Here is a 12,251-nt window from a genome sequence, read left to right as displayed (position 1 = left end):
AGAGGACCTAGGGCCTGTATAAAAAGTTATTTTTTTATTTTTTGACTCATTTTTATTTTTGCTTCAAACTTTCAATATCTTAACTCTGCATCTGATTTTGAACATTTTGCAATTGGAAGTGTACTTCTAGGACTAACGGTTGCAAAAATGAAGGACTTGCAGGTTAAAATGGAACAACCTGTATATGAGTTTTTGAATTTTTTCATATCCAAATCATTCATAAAACTTGTTCTGCAAAATATGAACTTCTCATATTATTGTATTATTACTATTTTCTCCTTGATACGTTTTTATTTCTCCTATACATTTTTATCAATTATATGGTTTTTAAATTGGTACCTGCCCGAGTCCAATATTGAGGGGGGACCCAAAAAATTCCGGACTCATGGCGAGCTGCCAATCCTAGATGCATACTTGCCAACTCTACTGTTTTTAACGGGAGACTCCCGTTTTTTGCTTCCATTTCCCGTTTTTTACAAATTTCTCCCTTTTTTTCCATTTTTTCAGTCAATCATCAAAAAGTTTCACTTTCTTCTCAATAGATGGCGCCCTTTTTTAGTCTACCAATGTCAGGGAATAAGAGTTTTCCCAATTAATAACTCATTTAGTAAAAATTAATTTTTTAGAAGCTTTCCACATTGCATGTTCAACAAATGACGTGTTTTGGCGAAAATTGCAGCAGATTTCAATCCTTTTACATCTTGAGATTATTTCGATTATTTTGAATGTTTGAAGTTATTTTAACATGTGCTACCCTATACCTACTTATTTTATATTGTATTTTCATTATATATTCATTTCCCCCTTTTTTTTTTCAGATTTTAGTAATTAAATTTTTGTAGCTACTTTTCTGGTAGAGACTGAAGAATGTACGAAACTTTAAGCAAATTCACTCCTTATTATTTAGTTTTTCCTCAGCAGTATATTTTTCTTGCTACTACCAATTTGCTTACATCTGCAAAAAGTCCCCATTTCACTTCAAATTTAGTATTTATGTTATTTGGAAGCATAATTTAATAATTCTGTAGTGAAGATATGTCGATGGTGAATCACCTATATACCTCTAGTAAAATCTTCTGTTTTTTTTTTCCTTCGAAGGTTGGCAAGTATGTAGATGTAGTCGAGTATTCTCCCTCTAGGTGGCTCAAGTAGAGACCTTCACAAAACAGCTGTGCAAGTGATGTCAGTGTAGTTTATTTTGTCTATTCGTAATGTTAGTTTTCTCAGGTGTTCTTGCTTTCCGCCTGCAAACTCATTATGGCAGATTTAGAAGAACAAAGAGTATGCTTGAAATTTTGCTTCCTGCTTCAAAAGTCGGCAAAGGAAGCTTACCAAATGCTTCAACAGGCTTTCAAGAACGATTCTATGAGCCGTACTCAAGTTTTTGAGTGGTTTGAATGCTTTAAACATGGAGAGATTAGTGTTGAAGATCATTATTGTTCTGGGTGCCCTTCAACGTCTTGAAATTATGAAAACATTGAAAAAATCCGCCAAAAAATCAACGAGAATTGTCGTTTTACGAGTAACAAATTCTCAGAAGAAACAGGAGTGAGTTGGAGCTCTGCAAATTTTGACTGAGGATGCAAATGAGAGGAGTTGCTGCTAAATTCATTCCTTGCCGGCACACACAGGATCAAAAAACAATTTGTTTGGCACCCTTATACATATTAATGTGTATCTATTATACGTTTTTTCATAAAGTCCCTTCAGAAATGTATAACCGGTGCTTCACTATATACATCATACTGCAATATAAAATGTTGTCGAATTTAACCTAGTTATGGTCTTTTCCTTATGACAATTCATCTATGCATGTTTTTATCTTGGTAAAATATTTATTGAGAAACATGTGAACTGTTGTATGTCTGTAGATTTTTTTTTTTTCATTTAATGGTGTTTATTTGTTTTATTTAGATTCATATTGTCCATGAGAGGCAAACTGGCAAACCAAGAGGGTATGCTTTCATTGAATATGAACATGTGAGGGATATGCATTGTAAGTATACTTTGATTAAAATTTGTTTGCATCTTTCATTTTCTCATTTTCTTTTTTGTTTGAACAAAAAAATTTAAACATCAACATTTTAAGAGACTCCAACCGTAACGTCAGATACATTATCCGATATAGGTAGGTAAATATAATTCATCATTGCCAAGAAAGGTGGGTACAAAATCAAAGTGATATTGAATTTTAAAAACATTTTTGCGCTTTTATGCTGACTATAAACCTGAGGTATAGTGCAGAATTTAAAACACTGAATTAGCATGACTAAAATAAAGCAACTTTTTTTTTTCTTCTTACTATTGTAATGGATAAAATTAAATGATTAAATTATTGATTTTCATTTATTTGCCATCAATATCTTAGTCCTTTTCGTAATTTAAGTTGGTAATTATAAGAATTATCTGTAAAGTAACTTGCTAAATGTGTCAAATTATCCTTCATGTTTCAAAGTTAATTGTTGACATCAAGTAAAAAATATTTTAATTTGCTCTAGAATCATGAGTTTTTTTGCCCTGTAATAAACCATCTGAATGTAAAAATTATATGTTTAGACTTTATTCAATATAGTAATATATTAAATTAAATTTATTGAATATTATTTATTAAAATATTTTTAGTTAAAAATCTGATTCGTAAAATTAGTAGTATTTTTCATGATTCACAAGCTATTCGTAGTCCAGGTTTCAATTTTAAATGAGTTTGCTTCATTTTGGCATACATTTAGTGTTTTCTTTTTTTGTACTTGTTACTCAGGTGTATAGTAAGCTGTTGTTTTTGTGGTACTCGTTTTTTAAGGAATACATTAACAATCGATTTGTCTTATATTCCATAACAGCCCTCCAATATGGCTGGTGCCCACTACAGTACCCATACTGTTACATATTGCTACAGAAAAGTACCAAATTGCTTCTTGCCTTAAAAATTCTAAGGAAACTTTGGTTTGTATGTGTATGGTAAGCTGGTTTGGTAAGAACATTTATCATTTGTTTTTTACCATACAAAAAGGCTGCCTTAGTTTGGGCTATTGGTCACACTTGACCTGTTTTATTTCCAAAATTAAAATTTGCAGCGAATAAGACAATTTTTTTTCTGACAGTAATTTCAAGCTTCTATTATCTTGAACTTCACCAGTTTTCTTTTTTTTTTTAAGTACGGGAATCGATAGTTTTTCTGACAATTAATGATGTTGTTCATTATTTCCTCGCTGCTTGCATGAAGTTCATATGCTATGTCAATGCATAAATAAGAAAACTTATCTGAAAGAGATAATGGATATTTTTTGTTCACTTTTTCCCGAAGCATCTATGATACAGATTTTTGAAGATTTTAAGAATGTGAGAGAGGATGTCACAAATCTTGCCAAACTCGTGTATTCTAATTGAATAGCTGTTACAACTAAACAATTTTATAATCTTGTTTCACTGGAAAAGTTTTATAACTTTTCTGTTATATTTGTATTGTAGACATAATAGTAGTGTAACTTAATATATAATGAGATTACTTTATTGCATTACTCTATACTTAATACGGAATACAGTTTTTTAAAGTTTTAAGTATTATTCAAATTTTGATGTATAGTACTGATATAAATGTTTTGTTCTGTCTAAATATAGTTTATATGTAGCAACATGTAAAGCCAGTTGTAATTTAAATTTACTTTTAAATAATGCTAAATTGTTTATTACTTAATGTAAATTAATTTTTTTTTAATTTTATTGATTTGTTGTATTTTTAATTATTCAATTTAGTATTTGATGTTCTATTTGTAAAATTATTTTTACTCAATATAAATGTGTGACGGAAGGTAAAGTATATGGTTTACAAAAGATACGTGGATGGTAAGAATAGTTTTTAAAAAGCACTTTAGGTATTCATATAAATGTTTTATTTTTGTATTTTTTTTCCAAAAAAGAAACATTAAACCTCTGGGTAAGATATGCATTTTTTGAGAGGTTACTAAAACACTCGACGCGATTTTGAAGATAGAAATAAAATCCAAGTGTTAAAATGAAGTTGAAGAAGATGCGTGAGAAATTTTACATTTATTTGGGTAAGTTAGGTAAGTTTTGAAATGTGTATGTTAGCATAATTGGTGTTCTTGGGAATAAGAAATTTGAGCTAGTTTATTATAATTCCTGAATTTCAAGTGTTAGTAGCTGCCTTTTTAATGTGAAGGATATTTTACTAAGTATGGTTTTGGAAATTGGTTAAATATAAATATTTTATTTTTTAGGTTTGTAAGCACCTAAGAAATTGAGCGTTAAGCATATTAGTCATATGAGGGATCAGAGACGACATCGTTTTGTTGATGTGTAAGCAACACTATATTTACTTTCAGAAAGTTTTCTAATATTGAATGCTAATTAACGTTTTGTAGTTTTTACTTATTTTCAATCGCATATAAATTATCAAATGGGATTGGACTGAAGAAATATGATTTCAATTTAAAAGATACTTCTCAACTATTCAGCAATAAAGGAGAGGGGGGAATTATTTTTCGAGTATTCGAATTAAAACTAGACCCAAAACTAAAGAATCATAGAGTTCGGGAAAAAATCTTTACCTTTCATGAGCACAATTTTAGGGCATCAGGGTTCTAATTACTTTTTAATTGAAATAGATCAAAGATGCATCCACTCAAAACATTTTGTTTTGAAAATGAAAAGAATTCTTTTGTCAGAAATTAGAAGTATTAGAACCCTGATGTGCTGTATGTTATGAAATTAAATCATCAAGCAGGTAAGTTTTTGTATGGAACCAGATTGGTTTCATATAATTCTCTGAAATTTTGCAAATTTTATCATATTTCTTTGAATCCTTCTTAGCTGCTTTTAAGCATGCAGACGGAAGAAAAATTGATGGTAGAAGAGTTCTTGTTGATGTGGAAAAGGGGAGATCAATAAAGGGATGGTTACCACGACGATTAGGTAAGCAATTTAGCTCCAAATTAGTTTTATTTTTAATTTTATTTATTTTTACAAGGTCCCCTTCTCTTGCTTAAAGTAGATTATCTTAAAAGAAACATGTTAACTAGCAGCGTTATATGACTTAAGCTTTTCAGTCAAATTGTTCAAATGATTGTAATTTGCTTGAAAGTTTGACCTAAATGTAACCACCTAATGAAATTAAGTTTTACGTACTATTGAGGATTGATAGTACATAAAACTTCTGGAATTTTTTTTATAGAGACATCTCTTTTGAATTTTTTACTATATTGCCATTGGAAGTTAAAAGGTAGTATCTTCATTTTTTTTTTCCTTCCAGTTTTTTCTTTTATTGTACATCAGCTTTATTCTACAATTGTTGCTTATTTGGTTTCTGCTGAAAATCAAGTGTAAAGAAAGTCAAGGCCTAACATTCCCTACTGTTAGTGTGTAATCCTAAATGTCTTTCTTCAAATATCTCAAAAACTCCTCACGGCAGTATGATAATTTGGTTAGACTAAGTCGTTTAAGATGTTTTATAGTAACACAAAAGCAGCAGCAAAAGTTTAATGAATGGGTTATGATTCAATTGTCTTTTCAATAGTGTAGAGTTGGATTGTATAAGACACATTTGATTTTTTATTGTTTGATAGATCTTAAATGTTTTTTCTCTTGTAAAATTTGTTAGAAGAACAGAAAAATAAAACATGATATATTCTAAAATTTTGTTAAGGGTCTACCTTTAAAGAAGAAATAGATCTTTTTTTTATTTTATGCGGGATTTTTGAAGACTTTATTATGTCAATTAGTCAGGGGCATACCTAGCATGGGTGACACCCGGGGCCGTAATTTGTGGTGTGTGTGTGTCCCCCTACAATCGCAAAAGAGAAAAATGTTTTAATATTCTATGTAAATATGAAATTCATACAATTTTCAGAAAGAACTATATTTGTGTTATAACTAAATTTTAAGTGGAATAATGTACAAAAAACAAATTCAAACTATAAAAGCTTTTTGTGTAATTGGATGCATGTGTGCAGGCCCTCGAGATGTCAAAAAAGTAAGGGAGTGTATAAAATTGATGGACCCTTAATTATTTCAAACAGGGAATGATAATGAGTTTCAGTTTTTTTTTTTTTTTTTTTTTTTTTTTTTTTTTTTTTTTTTTTTTTTTTTTGTATATGAGGAAGTCAGTACTAGGTCAAAGTATTCACAATATGAACCTAATCCTGAGTACAGTATTCACTCCATGATGTGGAATGGGAAGTAGGGTTTCCAAGGTAGGGGTCCTCTGGAAAAAAAATTTCAAATTTGTAGGCTTAAAAATGCATTTTAGCTTCATATTTTTCAAAAACTTGCAATTCCACTTCGGGTGTTGCCCCCCAGACCGCTGACACCCGGGGCGGACCCCCCCCCCCCCCCCCCCCGTAGCGACGCCACTGCATTAGTGCATACCGACAACAGCATGTTTTCAAAAGTAGCATCGTAAAACAGCAAAAAAAAAAACGTTATGCTGTAATTACTTTGAAAAAAAAGGTTAATCAAGTATTCCAGTGTGCCATATTTTGCAGCACAGGGAAAGCAGTTTTAAATCAGGATAGAAGGTAAAAAAAAAAAGTTTTTCTGTATGAAGCATGGTCAAGAAATGCTTGCAACTTCAAAAGTATGCTGCTAATGTTCTGTAGGCTGTAATGATAATGAACTCCCCACAAGGTCAGAAGGGAATAAACAGGAATCACCTAAAAAGTATCAGTGCATGTGTTTGATAAAACCAGATGAGCACTTTGTCCTTTTCTTTGAGGTACATGTCAAAGGAACACAGCAGAATCTGGAATAAATAGTTTTCTGACGCTAAGATGTCTTACTGTTACCCCAACTCCGATTCAACGACATATGCGGGCATGGTTTTTGCTGGTTTTCGATATAATATGCATCGAATTTGTAATCCTTTGCCCTCTCCCCTCAAAAAAATTGTAAATGAGGCAAATGCCTACGAAACGCCAGTGCCATGTTTTCTGAGGAAAAAAACTTTGGAAATACACATTGTTCCAATTCTTAGCTAAAGGTTGTCAACACTGTCGAAATGATATGTAGGCTTTGAATCTTAAGTAAGTTTTTAACTTACTTTCTGGGAGGGAAATGACGAATTTCGGATAAGAAACCTGCTATTTGCCCTTGAATTCAATGTTTTATCCCTTGGGTTTTGCATTGTGACATAAATATTAAATCTTAGTACTGTAGACTCCCTGCTAACTGGTCTCTACTTAAACAGATCGTAATTATTTTAACTTTGAAACTCCAGAAATCACATGGTTTTAAAGAAATTAACATGTAAATATTTTTGTATTATTACTTTGAAATAAGTTTTAAAAACCTTACTAGTGCATTAAATAGTATTACTTTCTTCTCAATCAAAAAATAGATTAAAAGAAAGGATCCCTGACTAATATCGTTCACAATGACTGCAATATTAATGACAATATGGCCCCACCATATCATTTAAAGAATGGGCAAATGCATTATAAATGATGTAATGCTGTGTAGAACAATAGCCATCGGCTTCTTCCATTAATGTGATACCTTTTAATGCCAAAATTATGCATCAAGTTTTGCAATTTCCAATCCTTCAGCAAAAAAAAATGTGTGAATTTTTTAAAAATTCCTCATTATAATCTAAAAGAAAACTTTTTCCTTAAAATCAATTTCATTAATTTTGTTCTCCTACTGTTAGTTTGGAAATGCAAGATGAAGAAAATTAAACAAGGATCTTTTTATGTTCTTGTTGATATGTGTTTGTTTTTCCACCAGGTGGCGGACTTGGTGGAACTCGAAGAGGTGGACCGGATGTCAATTTGAAGCATTCTGGGCGAGAAGAATCGAGGCTAGAAGATCGCTACATGTATGTATATTTTTAAGGATGCTTCTTTATCATTTACTGTTTCAAAAACCTTTGAAATTCAAACATTTTAACTGTTTTCAAATGCTAGTAATTAAATTTCTATATCATTCAAATATGTACCAATATATATCTTTAATTTTTTTAGCGACAGAGATCGTGAACGTGCTCCTGATCGTGAACGACCCAGAAGTCGTGACAGAAGACGTCGTAGCAGAAGCAGGTAAATATTAGGTTGTTCAGATGTAGGGTTAATGTTAATTTTAAAAAAGGTGAATACAAAGTCTTTAAAAATTATATTTGTAAGAAAGTTAACCAAAGGTTTGATACAAAAACAGAGTTCATATAAATTAATAAATAATAATTGCTTGATTTTGTTTTTGTTTTTCCTTGAGAGCCTGCAACCCTGGAAACTTCTACCGTTTGTTGTTTACGTAAATAAGTAGACTTTGCAGGGTTCATTGTTTAGGAAATTAGGATTGACGATCTTAAAAGTATGGGTGATATATGGACCTCCTACCTTGTTTGATTCTCTTTTCTGAGGTGCGACCTTATTAACCTCTTCAAAAATTTTAAATTTTCGATTGGCTTAAGCTTTTATCTCCAACAAGGTTCGTACGCTCTGGGAAAACCTGGAATTGCCATGGAGAATGAGATGATTAAAAGTGTCAGGGAAAAGTCTGGGAATTTTCCAATTTTGGCCCAGAGTTTTTATTTTCCAATTTTTTTCCCCGGGAATTTTGTGCCATGAGATCTAATCTTCGTTTTTTATCGATGTTTTCTGAAAAAAGTCTAAAATTTTGAGGCAAAATGGCGCTAGCAATAAAAAGTGACTACCCAGAAAAAAAACTTCTGCAATTGCCATTTTTGGTCCTTAGTAGTTCCCTAGAAAAAAAATTCTAGGGTGAACAGGAATTGTGCACAAACTCAACATGGGAGAAAACAGTTTACTGCTTCTGAAGCACAAGCCTGAAGATGAGCGGGTTGATCGATCCGGAAACACCATTTTTTGATCGAAAAGTCTTTTTAGCAATATGTAAAACATAGTCGCCATGTTTGGTCATTCACAAGATGGAAGTACACAAGACTTTAAGTGCCTAGGTTTCCGAAAACCGCATTGTATGTTTATTGAAATGCAAACTATTGAAAATAACTCAGAATATGCCTTTTGTGTGTGTGTGGATAATTCATAATTATTTTTTGGAAAAATGCAAAATTTTGAACATTTTTTTATTCTAATTGAATTAGACTATTATGTGCTGAAGACTGACTGTTTTGTCTTAGATTATTAATTATTTATGACTACTTTTATCCTACAATTTCAAAGATCTACTTATTATCTTAAATTTTTTACTTAGTCGCCCTAGTTGGTCATTTGCAAGATGGAAGTACAGTCGACTCCCGCTACAACGTGATTCAACTTACGCGAAATGGCTATAACGCGAATTTTTCACAAGTAACGAATTTATAGCTAATGCGAATTCCTCGTTCTCAACACGAATTGTTTTTGAAAGAAGTATCAACTTCGCTATCGGCTACTAAATACTGATTTCGTGAATGTTATTACATCGCTTCAGCATCACTGACAGCGCAAGTTCCCACACCAAACTGGTGTACACATCGTGCTGTTAGTGCATCAAATAACCACTCTGTATCTTTCATTTATCTTTTTTTTTTTAATCTATATATTAAAGTTGAGGAAATATAATGACATCTATTAGCGCACAGTTTCATCTAAAGTTTGTGAAGATGGGAGGAAAAGGAAAGTTTTTCTGACAAAAAAAAAATGTTATAAGATTCTCGATATGCTTGAACAACTATCAAACGTCGACGGTAGCATGACACAATTATGGATGAATCTACCATACCTACAATTAAAAAATCAGAACCAAAAAATCTCCGTAAAAGTTCAGATTCAACATTGAAGCTTGCAGAGTAATAATGTCCAAGCACAGTGTACTATCAAAATGGAAGTTGCTTTTGTATTGTCAATTAAAGAGATAAGGAAGAGAGACTGTTGCCGTAAATAGAAACGTTATAAAATAAAATGCAAAGCAACCTTATTTAAAAATATATTAGGTAACGATTTGATCATGAAGCATAAATCATCTTCTTCATTTTTTAACTAATAAATATTATTACTTTTTCTACTGTACAGTACTGTTATAGTGCAGCATTTTATTATTACTACATACTGTGTGTACCGTGCAGTTCTTTCATCATTTATTTTGTGCATCTTAAAATATTTCATGTTAAATAAAACAGCTTTTTTTTTACTTTTCAAATGCCAAAAAAGTTCAGGTCTTTATCTAAGAAACTGTAATGTACAGTTTAGGAATGCTTTGCAGCAGTTTGAGGAGTGTTTATAAGTGTCTAAAAGAACTCAGCTTGTTTCTAAAAAAATTATATGCCTACATTTTTCCACAACGCAAAATTTCGACTTACGCGAGGTGTCTGCATCTCTCGCATAAGTCAGGACTCGACTGTAGATGTAAATTTCCGAAAACAAAATTGGATGTTTATCTGAATGTAAATTATTGCAAGTAACATAAAATGTGCAATAAATTATGAATTTTTACAAATTAATTATTTTCTAAAAAAAAAAATTTTAACGTATAACAAGCATGCTTTAATATGCTAAAGAAAAAAAAAAAGCTGATGATTATTGGCATTGACTTATGATCAGCGGGTGTTGATTTTTGTTATTATGCATTATTTGGTATGCTGATCAATGCAACAAGTTAATATTATATTAAAAAATGGCTTTGTATTTTGCTCAATATGTTTTGTATTATATACTAATAAGAAAATAAAAAGTATTGTAAAGCAAAGATTAGAGCAATACTCTAATATTACGGATGACACATTGCATTGAAAAAACTCTAAAATAAGTTGAATGTACTTTGTTTTCAACTAGTAGTAAACGATTGAGAACAATTTTAAACGAAACGTTTAAAACAAAAATCTTAAATTTTGAGAGAAAAAAGAAAAAAGAAATTTCAAGATTTTTTTTAATTTAAGGGGCAAATTTTCAGTTCTTATCAATTGCTACCTCAAACAATTTTAATTACTTTGAAAATAATGTTATTTAAACTTAATTTGGAATGAAGCGAGTAACCTAGAATTTTCTAAAAAAACAACCTGGAAAACCTGCAAAAGTCAGGGAATTTTTTTTCACCACAAGTGTATGAACCCTGTCCAAATTTATTCAAAGTTCTTACAATTGTTAATTTCTGTCAGTGCCTACCCATAGCTTTTAGTTTTTTAGATTAGTACACTTACAAAATTTATTTCTTTGTCTTTTCAGGAGCCGTGATCGTCATCGTAGCGACCGTCACAAGCGAGACAGGTCACGGGATCGTGAGCGGAATAGAGATAGGGATGCTAGCACTGCAAGTGCAAAGCCTGAAGTGGATGGTGACGTGACTGAGACCAAGCCAGATACTGAGACTTCATCTCGAAAAGATAGGGACAGGCGTAGAAGCCGTAGCAGAGACAGAGATCGTAAACGCCGCCGCAGTCGCAGCAGAGATCGCAAGAGGCGTGACTATGACAGGAGGGATCGGGACAGTCGCCGAGAGCGTAATGCAGAAGCTGAAGAAAAACCCAAGGAAGTCACCGTTAAACAAGAACCGAATCCAGACTCCTTTAATAATACAGGATATGAAGGGGAATTTAATAATAATAATTATTCAAATAATAATAGTATGGAACCTACTTCTTATGAAGCTTATTAGTTTAATACTATTCACGTTTAAATGTCATCTTCCTTTTTTTCTCCCTTTCATTTGTGTTTAAATTTCCCTTCATGTTGGTTTTTAATTTTTAAAATAAAATTATGTGTAAGTATTTCAAAGATTCATTTTTATTATATTCAGTTACAAAGTGTTTTTCTTATTTCAAAACTATCCTTCATCATTCAATAAAATGTTTATTTCATATTTCCTTGTGTTTATTTTATTAATCTTTATATAAATGTAGGGAAAAAGAGGTCACATGTGAGCATGGTATGTTTACCTTGAAACTTTCTCGACTAATGGCAGTACCTGCCCTAAAACACGTGGAATGTAATGTTTTGCCTTTTTCTTTTGTATTGTTAATCACCGCAAGGTAGCGTATTCGATCTCTGGAGTTGCGAATTGCTGAAGTACATTTTCACTAAAAAGAATAATAAGAGAATTTTTATTTAAAAAAAAGTACTTAGCACTTTTCATAATGCACTCAAAAGGATAAAATAAATTTTCTGGGTCAGAAAAGACAATTTAAGTATTCCTGCAGTTTTCAAAAATTCCAAGAAAATGACACCACGAACGAGTTAAAGTACGGTTCTAGTCTCATTTCAAACTTGATAAGAAAAATATGCATGCTTCAACACTCAAAGTTATGATTGAAAGCTATATAATAAGAAATTATCTTCATGACTTGA

General features: G+C 31.5%; 1 protein-coding gene across 1 annotated transcript in view; it reads left to right on the top strand.

The window, feature by feature from the left end:
* The window catches only part of LOC129219708 (U1 small nuclear ribonucleoprotein 70 kDa-like), a 32,591-nt gene extending 20,828 nt beyond the window's left edge, over nt 1-11,763 (top strand). The window contains exons 6-10 of the mRNA XM_054853993.1: nt 1,915-1,996; nt 4,831-4,932; nt 7,738-7,828; nt 7,974-8,048; nt 11,133-11,763. Of these exons, the coding sequence (XP_054709968.1) occupies nt 1,915-1,996; nt 4,831-4,932; nt 7,738-7,828; nt 7,974-8,048; nt 11,133-11,562 (780 nt within the window). The 3' untranslated portion in view covers nt 11,563-11,763. The remainder of the gene's footprint in view (nt 1-1,914; nt 1,997-4,830; nt 4,933-7,737; nt 7,829-7,973; nt 8,049-11,132) is intronic.
* Nucleotides 11,764-12,251: the final 488 nt, after the last annotated feature.

The sequence above is a fragment of the Uloborus diversus genome, chromosome 4 (assembly GCF_026930045.1).
Source record: "Uloborus diversus isolate 005 chromosome 4, Udiv.v.3.1, whole genome shotgun sequence".
NCBI lineage: Eukaryota > Metazoa > Arthropoda > Arachnida > Araneae > Uloboridae > Uloborus > Uloborus diversus.
The sequence above is the reverse complement of the archived record's forward strand: the minus strand, read 5'-3'. Positions and strand labels throughout refer to the sequence as shown.